At 35.4% G+C, this 21,109-nt stretch overlaps 1 protein-coding gene across 1 annotated transcript; it reads left to right on the top strand.

Moving 5' to 3' along the window:
* The first annotated feature begins 19,305 nt into the window (after positions 1-19,305).
* On the top strand, positions 19,306-20,669 carry LOC149149168 (uncharacterized). Its single transcript, XM_089442404.1, has 2 exons — positions 19,306-20,004; positions 20,568-20,669. Exons 1-2 carry the CDS (start codon positions 19,306-19,308, stop codon positions 20,667-20,669), a joined length of 801 nt encoding a protein of 266 aa, XP_089298530.1.
* Positions 20,670-21,109: the final 440 nt, after the last annotated feature.

The raw sequence follows: 21,109 nt of genomic DNA, 5'->3' as shown, positions 1-21,109 counted from the left end.
ATTAATGGTCTCCTCCTCCAAGGCTTCAGAAAACCAGTGTGATTTCTGTGTTGAGATGACCATAGAACCCCAACTATAGCCACTTCTTCTTCTACTTAGAAGAAATACCTTTTAACAGAACACATGAACTAGTTCGATCAGTTCCTCCAAAAGGATTTTCAAAATCCTTAGGTTTGCTTGATTGGTGAGTTCACATCTCTAGGGTTTGGTATTTATTTCCTTATTTGGAATTTTTTGGGTGATTATTTGAACCCATTTTGCATCTCTCAAAATGCTAAGTGGAGTCATGGAATTATGGCTTTATGAACATCTAGAAATTAGTATATTTAATTGCAGGAATTTCTTTTAGTGTGGCTGGGATCGAGAGGTATGTATATATCTAGATTTGTTTGTGTTTCAATTGTTTGATTTAAGTATGATTTTGTTTTAGTTATTTATTAAGTTTTGTAATTTAAGAAAGCAATTGTGGGTTATGATTGGTTGTTAGGAAAAGTAGTTTTGAAGCTTAGAATTGAGCTTAAGAGATTAGAATGTTTGTTGTTTATGGTTCAAGTTATGAATACAAATTTTGTGTGGAAAAATTTAGTAGGATAAGGTGTGAGTATAATGATATCCTACTTATGGTCACCAAATTTAACACAAATGGTTATGCATCTATTCAATTCTTTTATTTCGACACGAGGAATATGTTATAGTTCATGGTGCAGGAGACCCACTAAAAGCATTCAATCTAGGGAGAATATATATATGGGTCAATATATGCCCATCTACTAGAAAAATAATAATTTCAGTTCCCACTAATTATATTCCTACATGTAGTTAACTATAGGATTTTTTCTTTTGGTTACAGGCTCTTCAAGATTGGCCTAGCCTTCCGAAATAATATTTGACCCTACAGATCAGGAACTCATATAACATATTCAAATTACATCAGAAGATGTATAGACTGAAAATCCAATTTTGTTTTGTGGGTTCTATTTTAGAATAATTTTAGACACCATGGTCTTCCTGCTCTAGAATTTCATTGAAAATTTGCCACTTATTAGCGATTTATGTACTACAAATGTCAGCTTGAGATGCCTGCTTATTTAATTATAAATTGACTATAAGGATTAGTCCTGGCTTACGGTTAAACTTGAGAGCCACATGTGAATTTTCAATCTTTATTGTATTTGTTTATGATTTCTCTCACCGTGGTCCTCGTGAGCTGTGGCAATCTCTAAGTTTCCATTTACAGAAGGATCCAACAAAATTGCTTGAATGATGATTGTGGGAAAATAGTGAAATCACGTTACTCTACCTCTGCATGCTTTGAGGCGAGGCATGCCAACGAATTTCCTTTGGTCCCAACACACTATGTACAAAATTTTCATGCTTATAAATAAATTAGGGTATTGTTATTTTATCAATAATTTTGTGCCATTGAAAATTAGTCTGCTAAGGAAATTTCCAGGAGTAAAATTAGGTTTGATTAGATTGAACTGAATTTCCTAATTCTTATCACACCTCATGACACGCTTTAATAAAATTGGAATTTGAATGGGCTTATTTATTTTCTTAGAAAGTACTCAACCCATTTCAAATGATGTATTGGCTAGTTAAAACTAATCCCACATTGAATATATTAATTGTTAATTCCATATTCAATTCCTGCTAGCTATATACTTTAACATCTAATCCAAACCCAACCTTTTTCTGGAACATGATATGTTGTGTGAAAGTATAATGTTAAAGGAGGGTTGCAATAATGATGTTATTGGTTTAGTTTTTTCACAATAGTGGGTGGATTTTATATTAGTGAAATTCGTGGTTGAACCAGACAACACTGCAATACAAAAGTTATGGAGTTTGGTTGCAAAGTGATGACAAGAAGATAGTTTATCCTCCAAACTTATACTAAAATTGATTGTCCTCTTCTAGCCTTTGAAGGCCTCATAGGTATATTTCTGTACATATTGAAATAACAAGGGAGGACATCCACATAGAGACATGTCCCCAAATGTTGTGGAATCAAAGGGATAAGACAATATCACCTTTAAGAGGACATTTAGATTTAGGTATGAGGTGACAACAATTAAATATATAGTATATTGTTGGGTCCCTATAATACTAGTGGTTACCCCATTACTATTGTAGTTATACCCCTTATTTATATTTTTGTGCCCCTATTACCCCCATATTGTTATTTCTGTGCCCCATAGAATCCCTCTATTGTTATTTTTGTGGCTTTATATTATTATTGTTAGGTCGGCTGGATTATATTGTGACTCCTTAGACTCCTATATATAGAAAGGAGTTTTTGTCATTTGTATCATCCAAGAATTGTTCATTTATGTAATGTAAAGGAGGTTGCCCCCTCAAAGAGGCTAAATTCTAAGGCGTTGATCTATCTTTTCTATCTTTTCTTGAGCTGGTTTCATAACATTTGGTATCAGAGCTTTGGATTCTAGGGTTTCGCTGCTCCAAACAGGTCATCGTGGCATTTTCGCTATAACTTTTTTCTGTGACGTTTCAGAAGTCGCAAAAAAAAACCATTTGAGAAGAAATCGCGCTGAACCTTGGGTCTGAATTTCAGATCTTTTCGCGCGATATTTGCGGAGATATGATCTGAGGAAGCTGGTCTTTTTGTAGACCCCTGAATTACATTCAAAACAGGTGACCTGGGGAAAATCGTCATAACTTTCTCTCTGGGGATCGGATTGAAATTTCATCAGAAGGTACAGAAAGAGGACAGGCTGTAGCTTATTTTTTGTGTGTTTCAGATTCAAAGGTTGAAACAGTGACTCATGGCATGTCGTACAAGTTCGATCTACTGAACCAGTCTAAAAGCAAGTCACTGTGGGAGATTTCACATAACTCTTCCTTGGAGAATCCAATTTGGCTCAGACTTGTGGCATTGGAAAGAGGATGCAGAAGGCTACTATAGGTAGAAATTTTAGAACTGGATGATCCGAAATTACAGAGATACATCCGATTCAAAATCGGGCTTCTATAAAGTGAAAAAAGGTGTGTAGTTTTTTTTTTAATTTTTGTGTAAGCTTGGTTTAATGGAATTCAAAGGGCATAGTAAAGCATTATTATCGATAACTGATGCCCCGAGGAAAGAAAATGCAAACACCTAGTAAGGAACCTGAAAGCTCTAGCATGACTCATGAAGAAGAGGAAGAAATGGTACATGATATATCAAAATTACAAGAACAAGTGCAACAAATGTCACGCTCACAAAAGATAATAGAAGCTAAGATAAGTGGCGTGGAATCTAAGATAAAGGGCATGGAAGCTAAGATGGATGATTCGAAGACAGATTTGAAGAGAGACATGGCAGATTTGAAGATAGATTTGAAGACAGACATGGAAGACTTGAAGAAGTTGCTACAAGAAAGGGTCACTAATGGTGAAAAGGTAGTAAAGGAAACTCATGATGAGAACAAAAGAAATGTTAATCATGATTCCATAGATGCTAATGTTGGATCGAAGAATCACCATACTCCAAAAATCGATACGAGGAAGTTTGATGGCAAGGATCCCGCCACATGGATATTACAGATGGAGCAATTCTTCGATCTCAATAATGTGCAAAACACACAAAAGGTACGTATGGCAACTGTATATTTCGAACCAAATCAGTTTGTATGGTATCAATGGCTTTGCTCTCGTAAACAGTTTATCACTTGGGAAATTTTTACGGAAGAATTGATAGCACATTATGAATATACAAAAAGCAACACTTTTTTTAGCCAATTGATAAGTCTCAAACAAAAGGGTTCAGTAATGGAGCACATTGAGGAGTTTCAAAAATTGAACATAAGGGTAAAAGATATTCCAGACGAGCATAGGATTGATGTGTTCATAGGGTCTTTAAAGGATAATATCCAACATGATGTTCGCCTTTGGGAACCTGATTCATTAGAGAAGGCATTCAAGTTAGCAAGAAAAATGGAAAGCAAAATTATGGCAACCAGGAAGCATACGACTCACAACTATAAAGACGGAAGTGTTGTTGCCCCTAGTCTTCCACAACCTATAAGGTTGACACCACAACAATTGGAAGAAAAAAGAGCAAAAGGGCTTTGTTACAGTTGTGATAGCAAATACACTAAAGGTCATAAGTGTGCTGAGAAGAAATTATTCTACATAGATTGTGAAGAGGAAGAAGAAAAGGATCAAGAAAGGTCAAAAGAGGAAGATATACTCCAGGAACAAAGCCTAGATGAAGAACAAATAAATCCGACCATATCTTGTAATGCATTGGCGGGAATTACCACTCCTCAAACCATCAAGATAGAAGGACAAATCAAGAAGAAAAAGGTAATAGTGTTGATTGATTCAGGAAGCACCCACAATTTTATTCATTGTAGGGTAGCAAAAGAATTGAATTGCTTCCTATATCTAGCACCAGAGTGTTAAGTGATGATTGCAAATGGAGGAACAATAAATTTCTCTGGAAAGTGCCATAATATCAAGCTATCCATGGGAGAATATGTATTGACTAGCTCAATGCTTTCCATTCCAATGGGAGGTGCTGATGTTGTACTGGGAGTCAAATGGCTACAATACTTGGGTATAATAGCTTTTAATTTTCAAGAACTTATCATCAAATTTTCTACGGAAGGAAAGGAAGTTGAATTAAGGGGTATTGCAGGGAAACCAGGAAAGATAATCAGCTCTAATGGCATGACAAAGCTTCTAAAAAAGGAGCAAAGAGTTGTAATTGCACAATTATGTTCACTAGATGTTTCCACATTGGAATCATCTATTTCTCCAGATCTCCAAAAAGTCCCGGACAATCATTCCAAGGTATTTGAGACTCCAAAAGGTCTCCCACCTATGCGTGATCATGATCATGCTATTCATCTAATTCCAGGAAGTGTTCCTCCAAACATCAGGCCGTACAGATATCCCTATGTCCAAAAAAGTGAAATTGAACGTATGGTTGCAGAAATGCTAGAGGCTGGTATAATTCAACCGAGTCAAAGTTCTTTCTCAGCTCCAGTAGTATTGGTGCACAAGAAGGATGGATCATGGCGCATGTGTCCAGATTATAGGGAGCTCAACAAGCTCACTATTAAAGATAAGTTCCCCATTCCTGTTATTGATGAATTACTGGATGAATTGCATGGATCAATTTACTTCACCAAGTTGGATCTTCATTCGGGATATCATCAAATCAGAATGAAAATTGAAGACATTCCAAAAATGGCATTTAGAACTCATGAGGGTCATTATGAATTTTTGGTCATGCCTTTTGGCCTTACCAATGCACCTTCAACATTTCAAGGTTTGATGAATTCAATTTTCAAACCATTCCTTAGAAAATTTGTGTTAGTATTTTTTGATGATATACTAATCTACAGCAAGTCTTGGAAGGATCATGTTGAACATGTTGACAGGGTGTTACAACTATTGGAGGAGAAACAATTATATGCAAAAATATCCAAATGTTTCTTTGGAGTCCAGGAGGTGGAATATTTGGGTCATATTGTATCTCATGAAGGAGTTAAGGTAGACGCTAGCAAAATTAAAGCCATTAAGGAATGGAAAATCCCCACATCCATAAAGCATCTGCGAGGATTTCTTTGGTTGACAGGGTATTATCACAAGTTTGTTAAGAATTATGGGAGAATAGCAGCACCTCTAACAACATTATTGAAGAAAGATTCATTTTCATGGACTCTGGAAGAAACAAAGGCCTTTGAAAATCTTAAAGAGGCAATGTGCCAAGCACCGGTCTTAGCTCCACCAGACTTCACAAAAACCTTTATTGTGGAATGTGATGCTTCGGGAAATGGAATTGGTGCTGTTCTAATGCAAGATGAAAGACCCATTGCTTTTGAAAGTCGTCCAATCAAGGGAAAGCTTTTAAGAAAAGCTATTTATGAGAAGGAAATGTTGGCAATACTCCATGCACTTAAGAAATGGCGACCCTACCTAATGGGAAGACACTTCAAGGTAAAAACAGATCATGATAGCCTTAAATACTTTTTAGAACAAAGATTATCCTCTGAAGAGCAACAAAAGTGGGTCACAAAGATGTTGGGTTATGACTTTGAAATCATCTACAAAAAAGGGAAGCAAAATGTGGTGGCAGATGCACTCTCAAGGAAGGATGAGGATGTGGAAGCATTGTTGTGTGCCATTTCTATTATCCAACCAGATTGGATAAGCGAAGAAAGGGACGAATGGAAGAATGATGAAGAAGTGTGGGCATTTATTCGAAAGCTACAACAAGATTCCAGTACTTCTGATACATTTAGATGGCAAAATGATTCGTTATGGTACAAAGATCACTTAAGAATTCCCAGATAAAACAAAAGATTCTTATGGAATTGCACACTTCTCCCTTAGGAGGGCACTCAAGATTTTTAAAAACTTACCACAAGGTTAAGAAGGAAATTTTTTGGGATGGCCTTAAATCAGATATTCAAAAGTTTATGGCGGAATGTTTGGTTTGCCAGTAAAATAAAGTTGAAACAATTAAGACACCGGGTCTATTACAACCTTTATCCATTCCAAGCCAACGTTGGGAGGAGGTTTCAATGGATTTTATCACAGGTTTACCCAAGTCTGAGGGAAAGAGTGTCATCATGGTGGTAGTTGACAGACTTACCAAGTATGCACACTTTTGTGCATTATCACATCCATTTAAAGCCAGTATAGTTTCTACTGCATTTATGGAAACAGTTCAAAATCTACATGGAAACCCGAAGATTATTGTAAGTGACAGAGATCCCATTTTCACTGGAAGTTTTTGGACAGAATTATTTTCTTGTCTTGGTACTCAGTTAGCTCATAGCTCATCTTATCATCCTCAATCTGATGGGAAAACTGAGATAGTAAACAAATGTTTGGAAGGATATCTTCGTTGCTTTGTATCTGATAAACAGACACAATGGGTCAAATGGTTGCCTCTGGCTGAATGGTGGTATAACACTTCCTTCCATACAGCAACAAAAATGTCCCCATTTATGGCACTTTATGGGTATCAACCACCATCCATCACATCATATTTAAGAGAAAATTATAAGGTTCATGCAGTGGAGCATCACATCGAACATCAACAACAAGTCCTCCAACTCTTAAAGGATAACCTCGTGTTGGCACAAAATAGAATGAAGCAACAGGCAGATCAACATCACAGTGAAAGAATTTTTGACATAGGTGATTGGGTATTCCTATGGCTACAACCATATAAGCAAATGTCCCTAAAGCAAGCTAAGAAGGATAATAAATTATCACCAAAGTATTATGGTCCATACAAGGTGTTGCAAAAGATTGGTACTATGGCATACAAATTGGAGCTTCCTGCAGCTTCTCGATTGCACCCAGTTTTCCATGTTTCATGTTTAAAGAAGATTATAGGTGACAAGCTCCCAATTCAAACAATATTGCCAGAACTTGATGAGGAAGGAAAAATTATATTGGAACCGGAAGCAGTCACAGAAACAAGAACTCGACAGCTACGAAATCGATCAATTTCAGAGTATCTTATCAAGTGGAAGAACTTATCCGCTGAAGATTCCACATGGGAGGATGAGAATTTTATGCAGAAGTATCCAGAACTACTCAAGCGTTGAGGACAACACTTTTTTGAAGGAGAGGGGCATGTTGGGTCCCTATAATACTAGTGATTACCCCATTACTATTGTAGTTATACCCCTTATTTAAATTGTTGTGCCCCTATTACCCCCATATTGTTATTTATGTGCCCCATAGAATCCCTCTATTGTTATTTTTGTGGCTTTATATTATTATTGTTAGGTCGGCTGGATTATATTGTGACTCCTTAGACTCCTATATATAGAAAGGAGGTTTTGTCATTTGTATCATCCAAGAATTGTTCATTTATGTAATGTAAAGGAGGTTGCCCCCTCGAAGAGGCTGAATTCTAAGGTGTTGATCTATCTTTTCTATCTTTTCTTGAGCTGGTTTCATAACATATATTGTGATGTCAAATACCTACAACTTGGTCAAAATCATTTTTGGTTATTTATTCTTGATGTTTCAATGCTCAACTTGTACTAGGGCTAATAATTCACTCAGTCTCACTTAAAATTTTAATAGATTAACAATGATGTAACTAGGAATACAAACCCAGAGTTTAGGGTTGAAATTGGTCATCTTAGTTTTTTGTTCTAATGAGAATGGTTTATTTGGGAGAGAGCTTGGCTAAGTTGAATCACGTATATGCTATTCAATGAAAGTTGAAAGTTGGGTTGTCTTGTTTTCTAGAACATACAATGAGAAGACATTAATTAGTAGCATACCTATGAGAGTGTGTCTATGTTTTTTTCTATGTGGGGGTATGCAGATTAGGAACATGTTGAACATTTTGGAATAGTTCCTACTCACAATGTTTTTAAGTTTGTACAGTGGTCAAATGGATCACTAAAGAAATGACATGAGAGATCTCGATGAATTTTAATGAAGATGCAACTTGGCCATAACTATGGACAATGACCTTTAAGGTATTAGAGGATATAAATTGATATATTGAGCGATTAGCTATAGCAATTAGATTCAGTTCTAGAGACAACAATGGGTCGTGGCAATCTTCTAACTAATCAAAATTTTACCTGAAATTCTACTAGATAATCCTCAGGCTAACACCTCAAATTGTATGCTGATTTGCAAGCACAGATTCACTTTTATAGACAATGGCCAAATACATGCTTCTTGCATGGCCTTCTCCCTTAATTGAATGACATGGCACATTAAAGTGAAATAAGGTGTTTCTCCTACAAATGTTGTCCAATTCATTACTCTACAATTTCTATTTCAGGGAGCCCCTTCCTATGTATGGTCAGAAACAATGTCACTGGAACCATGTTTGACTTTACTTATTGTCCAACTTCTACCCCGAGAATTGCCACTACACAAGTACTTTTTCCTCAAAGTTTCTAGAATTATCCCTGGATATTGTTACTTCTAGGATGTGTTGGAACTTCTAGAGCTACCAAAAGCCTCATTCCATGAGCTATGTGATGATGTTCTTAATTCAACATTGTCATTTAGCATATAATTATGGATAATCTTGTTCAAGAGGTTGCAAGACATGGTGCATGGTAGGCCTCTTAGATGGTCAGGGATTGAGACAAGCCTTGGATATTACAACCACGACCTAGACTTCCTATAGCAGATCCTCATCTAAAATAAGATAAGAATAAATGATTCGGGTAATATTATCCTTGTCATAAATGTCGATCAGTGGCAAGGCATGGTATAGCCACGAAGAGTCACTAGCTCACATGTCATTGCATTCAATGTTGTTAATGTTCCATGAAATGATCTATAGTAGGACTTTTACAAAATAGTAAAAATCATGTGTCGATGTAGTGGGTGGTGAACCTAAGTCTCCTTGGTCCCATGAACTGCACTTTTTCACCTCAAAATCATCATAAAATTATTAAAACCCTGATTCCTATATCTACAACACAATGAAATTTGTGTATTATATGATTACAAACCCATATTATGGAAATAAAAGAGGTTATATATCTTGAATTCTTCATAAATATAAAGTAAAGTCAGCCAAATATTGTTGAACAAGTCAATCAATGATTGGATATGGATAGAAGATGATGTTAGAGTTTGGTGGTTAGCGTCCAAGGGATTTTGGGCCATAACTAACATTTTTCGAACAAAGCAAAAAGAGCACATGAAAATTATGAATATATCATAGAAAATGACACAGGATAGATACTGGGAAATGGCCAAGAGACATGCAACCAAGCAAGGTTGAGAGTCTCCATGTTGACTACCTTCAAAACTTAAGCTACTAAGTCGTACTTCAAATTATATCCATCATGTGATATAATGATGGAATGGAGTGAGACATCTACATATTTAGAGTTAAGATGGATGTGTTCTAGTGCCATAGAAGTACTATATCCTCCAATGACTTCCTCTCTTGAAATTCATTTTATTTCCTCATTTAAAGATGCGTGTGCCCCCACTTTTGAAATGAGATGAGAGAAATGAGTAGCAAATTCATCTTCTAGAAACCTGTTATCTTGGGTTGGGATTTTACCCTTATTTTCCATTATGTAGATAGTGATAATGCCATGATGAGTTGATCTAGGGCACACCATTAAGAAGATTTCATTACCAAATGAGGGTTAGAAATCTAAAACATTATCCATTTGACTGATATATAGGATTATATTTGTCTAGATGGGATATATATGATCATCTTAGAGACATCATTGAGAGATCCATATCAATCTTCTGAAGGGGTTGTATTCCATTCATATAGCTGAGCATTCTCTCATGGATGAGTTGCCAATATGTTGTGGTTGTTTACTTCTTGTAGCTGATTCTAAGTTCACTATATTTTGGCATTTTTGTGGTAGTGTATATATATCTATATACATCGAGTTCGATTTCCTTGTATTCCTTGTATATTTCATGTTGATATTAAGATCGTTAATGTTAGAACTATCATATAATTTCTCAGTTTGCAATGTAATAAAAAAATAAAATTTTATAAGTGATCATTAAGACTATTATCTAGTTGTGTAATAACTGAGTAAGGATGAAAGTTATTTCTTTGTTTTGAAGTGTTTTAATGGGAACATATTCTTATCATCATATATTATTTCAAACTATAACCCAATAAATTCCCCTATAGTAGTATCATCAGCAAACTGATTGAGAAAAGGCTTCACTGGGAAATTTATAACAAACTCAAGAAGTACAATACTTAAATTGGGAGATTTCCAATAGGGACTATTACATCCCTCTGAATTCTTTGATCATAATGCTAATCGCCCTGATTATCCAAATATTGAATTTAGTTATTGTGAGGCATTAAATTGCGAGGGTGAGAATGGATTCTCATCCCAACCTAACTATGACTTTTGTATGTTTAGAATGTTTCTGAAGGTCATCTTCTTGTCCATGTTGTCTCTCTTGAACAAGTATATTAGAGCTTTGAACATCTCCCTGGCTTTCTTTTTGTTTACCAGGTGAGTTATCAAGTGATTATTCACACATCCATGATGAACCCATATGTTCTTTTCCATGGGATTCCAACTCCATTGCATTAGTTGGTTGTTGAATCTCCTAATCAGAAATCTCCTAAATTCAATTCTCTTCCAGCAACAAGGTAACCCTTTCATTTTAGGGTAGGAAGGTATATTTCCACAAAAATGATTTCCACAAATTACTGCTGACTGATCTAGAAAATTGTTGTTCTATACAACCTATTGGCTCCTGTACGGTGTGATTGTTGCATGCAACTTGCGCCTCACCTTAACTTTGTTGTATAACTCACCAGTCGCCTACATGCTCATACAACCTTGGGTGTTGCACCCTGTGCCCCTATAATCCTGTGTTTGCTGCAAAAAATGTGGTTCTATTGTTAGTCAATGGGACCATTGGTAAAAATTAGTAAGTCATTTCCTTCAAAATTTTCACTCTAGAATAATCGAGATGGATGAGAAATAGTGTATTGATCCAATTCAAATCAAAACATGGCCCTCCGTAAGAAGATTCCAATGGTGTAAAATCATAAAATAAAGTCTAGTGTTGAAAACACTATGCAAATAAATACACTATGGTTAAGTAGATAGCTGATATAAAAAATAGACTGAACACATGGTAAAGAAACAAAATTTAAAGGTTGATTGAAAAAGTAGATACATTGCTAATCAAATTATGGAACCTCATACCATCTTTGTTATGTAAGGATGGTCAATGGGTTGAATGGAGAAATTAAAACATAGAAAAGGTAGCACATGAGGTAGTGGTTGCGAGTTAGCTATCTTTTCCTATTTTTTATTTTTCTTGTCCTACAGTAACTTACTATTTGTTTTCTATTTTGGATGAAAGCTAACATTAATTGGTTTCATTTATATAGGATGATGCCCCTCTGGTGAAGCGACAAAAGGTTGACAAAGAAGACACATTCAGGATGGAGAAAAGCAACAAAAATTTTCACAAAGTTCCAAATGTAGAGGAAGGTAATAGATATGAAGAGGTGAGTGTAGCGATATCCTCTACAAATGGCCTCAAATATTTGATAGTTAAGATCTCTACAGAAGGCAGAAGTACAATGAATAGCAAAGCACTCCATGCACAATAGATTGAATCATCTAGCTTTCATGGGATTCCTAAGCCAGCAAAGAAGAAGAAATTTATTGATGTAAGTACACATTATTTTGTAGATAAGATGGTAAAGAACTCTCCTAAAGGTAGGCCTACAAGAAATCGCTAAATACAAGAGAATGCTAGCTCATAGCGAGAGTGGATTGGAGACCAAAAAAATTAAATGTGTGAAGGCAAACAAATCCACTTTCCCAAAGCCTAGAGATTTGAGATATGGAAACAAAGGTCTAAATAAGGCACAATATGGAAAAGATAAGTCTTATGTTGTCAACAAGAGAACTATAAGGAATACTACTTCCAGTCATGAATTTGTCGTGGGTCACAACCCTGCCATCAACATTAATGGAAGAAGGGCAGGTAGAAAAGTTTGAGGAAGTGATGCTTCATGTTTATTTGATTTTGTAGAGGTGTCTCATAAGCCCTCATCTTCTACCCAAGGGAAACCTTTTCCTATAGTAAATGTAGACTAGGGACCAAAACAAAATCATCCAGATTAAAGAGCTCAAGTCAAAATTCATAAAACAACATTTTTTGACAGGAGAAGACATCTAAAGTGAGAGGTCCCCTAAAGATAGCTCCAGACCACATACAACCACCCAGATCTAATTATATATTTCAGCCTTCTTCCAAGGTATGCAATAGTTGTTCTCTACTCGATGAGTTTACTTCTGAAAGATATTTTGTTAATCTTTGGACAACAAGTGGCTTTGTATGTTTTGACTGGCTATAACTGGAGCTTGTAGGCATTAATTATTGGAGAGTACCCTATTATAGAGGAATCTCTAATTTGAAGCAATTCTCACCAATCTACTATAGAATCTAATATTTACAATAAAGGAGTGGGTAGAGGGGCTTCACCTTGTTGATCAATATCTTACCACGTTCATTCATAAAGGGACTTTTAAAATTGTAGAGAATAAAGTCAATGCATTATAAGTAGTATGGGGAGTTGTTGGGTACCAGATGGCTTATAGGTATTGAGCGGAATTTAAGGGATATCTAGTAAAAATAAAGGCTTTATTTATTAGAAATATGTATTAGGATGGATGTTTGAAAAATGGATTTTTGGAGGTATTTATCAATACCTGGTGAAATTAAAGGTATTCTTTAATATTCCATAATCCAGGTGCTCTGTCATAATTCATTAGGTGAAGGCCCCATGGGAGTGGATGAAGCTTATGATGTTGAATGCATTTAAAGTGTTGTTTCTAAGGATATAGTCATACTTTATCACTAACCTATAACGATCTAGGGCTAAGATAGTGATCACAAAACATATGGATGTGTGTTACGTTACACTAAAGAGCATAATTGTAGACGATATGTTTCACAAATGCAACAAAAAACTTATAGGCACTGATCTATAATTCCTTCCTTGTTAAACATATAGATGACAAATGGCATCTACATATTCAATGTTAATGTGGATCCATGCTAGCGCCACATAAATACTATTATATCCTCCAATTTCATCCTCTCTTGAAATCCATGTTATTTCGTCCTTATTTGAAGATGCAAGTGTCCCTACTTGTGAAGTGGGATGAGGGAAATGTGTAGCAAAATCATATTCTAGAAACCATTTATCCTTGGTTGGGAGTTTACCCATATTTCCCATGATGTAAATAGTTATAATTTCATGTTGAGTAGATTTTTGGCACACCTTTAAGAGGGTATCATTATCGAATGGGAGCTAGAAATCTAAAATGTTATCCATTGAATTAGATATAGGATTATATTTGTCTAGATGGGAAGGTTGATATGGTTTGAGCTTATAGGAATTAATTATTGGAGAATACCATATTGTAGAGGAAGCTTTGGGTTGAATGAAATTTCATGAACGTATTGTAGAATCTGCGAGTTAAATTTTTATTTTTAATATATTTTTTCCTTATACTATTTCTTATGATGATTGGAATATGATATGTAGGAATCTTTTCACTATATAGAAGATATTCATGGCCTTGTGTATGGTCAAGAAGATTCTTAAACCTAAAATGACAATAATCTATTATTGAAAGTTGACAAATATATTTTGGATATTAGAAAGTCATTTGTATCATGCTTATGCATGGTACAAGCTCTATATCATCTAGAAAAGCTACAATAAGTACGTAGAATAGAAGGATTTGCAACTAATGGCATCATCTAGATTGTTGACAGCCATTTCTATTATGCCCTATGATCACAAGCATGGGGTTCACCATTTTGAGCTGGAGAATGAGAAGGAAAGAAGTTCAAGAATGGTCGATCTTTTAAGTTTTGGGATTTAGTTTGGATTCTAAAATGGATACCAGAGAAGTGGTAAGTTATTTCAATGAAAAGTCTTAAGTTCATTTGTCACTATTTGATATGTTTCCATTTGTATAGGTTTTTCTAGTATAAGTATTCTATTTTATGCTTAGTTCAAGGAGTTTTCTTCCAATATGTCTAATAATAATATGTTATTTTGGTAATTGTCATGCTCAACAATTCTATTTGAAGTGGTGAGTAATAAAATTTACATAGCTCATTAAAGCATTTATTTTTAAAAATAACTCTTTCCTTGATTTGCTAAGAAGTCAGAGCACAAAAATATTCTCCTAAGCACTTTTTATTCTTGTAGATGTTTTTGTTTTAGCAAGCTACATGGTTTCAATTATAATTGGATATAATGTGGCACAATATTCAACAAAATTTACTATATCTACTTATATTTATAGCTTATGCTAAAATTATGTACCATGAAATCATAATGCATTTCATTTTTTAATAATTCAAAAGTTTCTTCACTTCAAACTATTTGGTTCTACGTATCTCCATTATTATTTTAAAAAATATGGTCTATGCTAAAACTTACTTTCAAATATAAGTTAACATTTGAGGATATGTGAATATAAGTTAATTGTATCGACTTTAAACGCTCTTTGGGTTCATGAAAATAAAGTGGCAACATCTACTTATGTGGGAAACTTGTGTCTTTATTATGTTTTAGGTTTCCAAAGGTGTCATGACATGTGTTCTACAAGAAGTGAAAAAATTGTATCATCTATTGGAAAATGATTTCCACCCTTTAGCTATTGTTGATAGAGTTGAATCACTACTAGGCAAGCTGTCTAATATTAGTGACAAAGTGTAACTGGGGCAACACATTCCCTCCTTAGAAAGCCTAACTACTTTGAGAGTGTTAGAATAGGTTATGGGATTGAATTTCTAGTTTCGTTTCATGCTTTCTATTATTTTGTGGTGTGACTACTTGTGATTTGTAATTGTGACCTACTTTTAGAGTTACATAACTTACCAAATATGATGGATAATTTAATTATTACTTTGTTCAGTTCATTTGTCTCTAATATTTTATGCCATATGGTGTGGAAATCTTGGATTTGGTATATTTCTTACACTTTGGTGTTAAGGTGTACACGTTCTCTTATGTCTTATAAAATTAGAATTCTTGATGTTTTCTAAAGTTAACTCTTCCATGTTTGCATGTATAACAAGTGTATCAAACAATGAAAATCACGATCCTCACAAGGATGATACCATTTTCTATATTTTCTGTTATAAAGAGGCTTAGTGTGGATGATATGAAGTACAATTTTGTATGGTTGAAGATTAACCATTTAAAAGGAATTGTAGAATTTTGGTAGTTAGGTGAAGTAATACAACTCTCTGATTTTCAATATTTTGTATAAAAGTACAACTTCTTCTAATTTTGAGGTTTTAGCTTTTATGCATGGAGTATTTTTTAGAATGAGCATAATATAAGCTTGCCAATGAAATTATTAATGCAAGACATATAATCAGAGCCATCCACATATCAGAATCTTATTGAATTTTCTGAACAGTCCGTATATCAAGTCTATGAATTATAATAGGAGGGGCCCAATACCTTAAGTATTGATATTGACTTACAGGCCAAAGGTATCTTCGTAAATCATAATGTAGGTATGGTTATTATCCACTCTTAGGGAAATAGTTACATGACATAAAGTAGTCTAATAACATGTGAACTAAAACAACATAGTCAAATTTCGTCCTAGGAAATAGAATAGTTTAGCAGATACCAAAAAGAAGTCTTTAGCAGATGGTGCATAAATTGAGGTTTATGTTGCTAGTATAGGGCGAGGGTGTGAAATTTTGGTAAGTAAAAAAAAAGAGACCTTTAGATCCCATTCCCAAAAAGTTTCATTGGGAATTGACTCTTTTCAATAACCACTTCTACTTGTCAAAGTTGATAAGGAGGGGGGTTACAACATCAACTCTATTGAAATATGCAATTTTGTTTTTGTCTGAAATTCATCGTGTAGATGCAATTTCTTTTAAATCAATCACTATAAATGTAATTTTAAGGATTTCCATAACTCTTCACATAATTCTTTAAAGTGTGCTAGCTCAATGGAAGAGCATCTACCTTAAAAGCAGGAGGTTGGTGGTTTGATTCCATTATGCACTAACATTAACTAATCAATGATTTTGTAGTTTACTTTTAATTAAATATTTTTTTATACCGATTTAGTTAAATGGTGAGATATTTCTAGATTCATTGTTTTGTATTGTCTCTAAAGAGACAAAAGTGGTCTTTAAATAAAAAATTTATCATCTCTAGAGAGGCAATAGCTAGTATCAAAGACATATTGTCTCTAATCTGAGTGTTCTCTCTATAGAGACAAAAATGAAATTGTCTCCAGAGAGACAAAAATGTAATTGTCTCCTAAGAGACAATAATGCTTGTGTTATATATGGTCTTTATAGAGACAATATTTTTCAAGACAATAATCTTTAAGACGATATCTTTTAGACAATAATGTTTAAGACAATAATCTTTAAGGCAATAATTTTTGAGAGACCCACTTAAAGACAATATTTAAGACAATACACAATTTTTTTTGTCTTAAGATAAGACAATTTACGAAAAAATTGTCTCAAATATTGTCTCAAATATTTACCCAAATATTGTCTCAAATATTTACCTAAAAATTGTCTCAAAAATTTGTTAAAAAATTGTCTCAAATATTTTCTCCAAATTAATTTATGGACTTCTATTCAGTGGACTTGCACACATTAACTACTTTGGATGGCTTTGCTGTAATGACTTACAATTCTTCGAAATTTATGCGTGACACATTCGAATTAGAAAAACAAGGCATGGATGGCTTATAAAGCTCGACGACTTCTTTTACTAGCTTAATCCATGACACCTCCTCAATATGGTGAGTGGCTGTATAGACCAGTGTTGAATCACGTAAGAAACAACTCATTCTCAACTCTGATACTAATTTGTTGGAAAGATAAAGAGGAAGAAACACATTTTTTCACACAAATTGATCAACCAAACTTGATGACTGCAATGAACCAAGTGAAGGGTATTTAAACTTTTTTGTTAGTGACATGCACACACACTCTAAATTTGACTTTTTTCCAAAATATGGATTAACCCAAACTCACTCGAATTGACTCAGTTAAGTGAATCTCCAAATTTAACCAACTTTGGCATGGTGGAGTAATTACAATTTCCAACCTTGACAAAGTTTTTGCTACTTTGATATTAAAAAAGTGAATAAAATTTGAAATTTAGTTTATTATTTTAAAATTTAATATTTTCGAGAATTTATTTTGTGAGGGGAAATTTATTTATGACTCTATTACATTAAAGTGATGGTTGAAAAAGTAAGAGGGATAAATCAATAATATTACCGGTGTAAATATTTATTTTGAAAAGAAATAATTATTTAATTATTTTTGGCATGGTAACCCTCTTAAAAATATGTTAAAGGATGGTATGTGACATTAACTCCTCACTGTCAGGAAAAAGGATTGAAATCAGTTATGCCCAGAAGCGGGCAAGGACAAAAAAATGAAAATATTCATTTTCCTTATTAAAAAAAAAGAAAGGATATTTTGCAGAGACAAACCACTAACAAGAGAAAAATGTCATAAAGTGGAACTTGTAGAAAAAGAAGAGAGAAGTGTATGAGATAAAGATAGTCTCTTTGAAAAGAAAACTAGTGGGAAGGAAATACTAGTTTTGAACCCACAAAATTAGCACACTACTAGTAAGGCTTCATGAGGGATTTTTTTACAACAATTTCTGCACATGTTTCCTAACAGTAGCTCTATAGCTCAATGGAACTAAAAGAGAGTTGGTTCATGTTGTGAAGGGATGTGGAAGCCTTTCATTTATTTCTTGAAAAAAAAAATTAATAGGCATATGAATGATTGAATTTGTGTGAATATTTGAAATGTGAATGATGAGCCTGAGTATTGCAATACAAATGCTGCAACTCCAAAGGCTATTGACTTAAAGTATCAACCGAGGGTTCACAAAAACTATAGAAGTGATGACACCATATATGAAACATACACCTTCCTCTTCTTATTATGACTCCATTCGATGCAAGTGAAAGAAGAAAATGAAACAAATTTAAATAAGAAAATATCTAGGTAAGCCACCAATCATAAGTTGTGAAAGGTAAATAACAATAAGAAAATATATTCTACTTTTATTGAAAATTGAATGGCAAACAGAAAATATATTCTATTTGAAAAAAATTTAAATCACAATAAAAACTAAGGAAATCTATTCTATTTTGTAGGAAATGAAAGACTTGATTACTCTTGTACGAAGGAAATCAAACTTTGCTTAAAGTAAATTTTGGAAAGGAAATGTAGGCTAATTGGTCAAATCACCATTCAAGAAGTAAAAAATATAAGAGAAAAATGATAACCTAAACAAGCCTCAATTGAAAAAAGTTTGTTTTCAAGCATTCATAGGATATAAATCTGCTTCTGCCATGAATTTGGAGTGAATCTAGATAAGGAAGATCTCGAAAGAAAATTGTTGCTACAAGATTGCTATAGGATTGTTGTTTCTAGATTTGACTTTCCTAATGCCCAAAAACGTCAAGTGAAAATGAAATGTGGTAAAAAAAATTATTAAGTAGGATTTCCTAGGACTCCAATAAAAATAGAATCACTTGAAAATACCCTTGTTAACCTGTACTTAAAATTAGCAAAAAATTATTACTTTAAAAACTAGAAATTTTAACAACCCCAAGAACGCGCTACAGGCCCTGCTCCCGCCTGAACCCCTGTGCGCCTCTGCCCTTGCCCCCAGGCTCTGCCTGGTCGGGCCCTGCGCCCGCCCCTCGGTGTCTTTAGCGTGGACCCTCTTGGGGCCTGCTTCCCGCCGCTCTGATCCCTCGCGCTCTCAGCGGGCCTACAATGGCGGGATCTGCTTCCCCCATCCCAGCTGCAGAAAACCAAGAAGAAATTTTCGCTTCTCTATTGACTGAACCATCGGATGCAAGACCGCGCCCCTCTCAAACAAAGTTTATAAAAAAGTTGGATGAAATACCAGAGGTGAATCTTCCCCCTTCTCTCCCAAGGAAATCGGCAATAGCTCTATCAGAAAGAGGACTCGTCGGCCAGTTTACTGGACTCTGGCCGTCCCCAAGAACAGTGCAAAAATGGGTGGAACGCAACTGGAGCTCTATGACCCAAGGAAAGATCGCCATCAGATTTTGTGGCCGCGGGTACTACACATTTCTGTTCGAATCGAAAGAAGTCAAGAACCTTATCTTCCGCAATGGCCCCTACTTCATGGACACTAGGGGTCTATATCTGAATAGATGGACCCCGGATTTCGATCCGGAAATGGATATACCTAATGTTGTTCCTGTTTGGGTGCGCCTCCCTCACCTCCCACTTCACTGTTGGGGAGACGAATCGGTAAAGGCCATCGGCAACACAGTAGGAAAATACATCAACAGATCAGAACCAAGAGAGAATATGCACGCATGTGCAAGGATCTGCGTTGAAGTCGACCTCGGGAAAGGACTGCCGGAAGCAATCAAGATTAAGGTGGACCAATGGGCGCATATCCAGCAGCTGGACTATGAACAGCTCCCCTTCAAATGCAAGGTATGTCATGAGTATGGTCATTTTGCCAATAGATGTAATAAGTTAAAAGCAAAAGAAATAGAAAACAACGAGGAAACCACAGAGGGAACTTGGGAACAAGTCAAAAGGAAAAATTCCTCTTCTAACCAAGGCCCCAGCTCCACAGCTCCTCCTGAAACAAATCCCACTCCCCCCCCCTCTTCCCCCTATCTCATCCTTCCCATCATCCTCTAATCCCTTTGAATCTTTAGCAGGGGAAACCCCAGTATCCCCCCCTCAATCCCCTCGCCCAGCTTCTCCCCGTTCAAACCCTCCTCCCCCCCCCCCCCCCACCATCGAAAGAATCCTAACCCGAAACAAAGCAAAAGAAGCCAACCAACCATCAGATCCCCCGAGAAAAGTTGGCAGGAAAACAAATAAAGAACTCAGGGATGAAACAACAGCAAAGGAAATGGCAACTGGAACACAGCAACCCTTGGACTCATATTTAGGAAGGCTAAAAGGAAGTGGCGAAAAAACAAAGGAGAGGTCTGGATCTCACCCCACAGTCGGTAAATAATGAATTTGGTCTCTTGGAATTGTAGGGGAATGGGCTCCTCCCTAAAGATGAAAGCAATCAAGGACCTATTAAATCAGGAACAGCCAGATATTCTCCTACTCCAGGAGACCAAAACCACCGAACATGATTTTCTCCACCAAACTCAGCGATTTAAAAACTTCTCAGGTCTCTCCATAGGTTCAGATGGGGCATCAGGAGGAATAGGAACATTGTGGAACAAAAATAAGTGGGAAATCACCAACTCACACCAATGCTCTTGGTGGATCAGATCAGATCTAAAGTGTAAAAGCTCACAGGAAATTTACCACATTTACAATATATACGCACCCAACCATTACAGGGACAAAGCTAACTGCTGGAACACCATAGAAGAGGACATAAACGTTCTCCAAAGCAGCAGGCTAATTCTCGGGGGAGATATGAATCTTATAAGGCATGTGGAAGAAAAGTACGGAGGTATTTTTCATGCAGACCCCTCAAGAGATAAGCTAGAAACTATCATACAGCTCTTCAACTTGATAGATATACCTCTGTCAAATGGAAAATACACGTGGACCAACAAGAGAT

Source organism: Pinus tabuliformis, chromosome 9 (genome assembly GCF_031772625.1).
Source record: "Pinus tabuliformis cultivar Carrire ecotype Pingquan chromosome 9, CPIR1, whole genome shotgun sequence".
NCBI lineage: Eukaryota > Viridiplantae > Streptophyta > Pinopsida > Pinales > Pinaceae > Pinus > Pinus tabuliformis.
This window is presented reverse-complemented; position numbering and strand designations above follow the sequence as displayed.

Excerpts from the sequence above, each read along its gene's own strand:
- LOC149149168 (XM_089442404.1), top strand. The coding sequence starts at position 19,306 with ATGGCGGGATCTGCTTCCCCCATCCCAGCTGCAGAAAACCAAGAAGAA. Across the intron at positions 20,005-20,567 it reads AGCTCCCCTTCAAATGCAAG|GGGAATGGGCTCCTCCCTAA; the intron begins GTATGTCATGAG and ends TTGGAATTGTAG.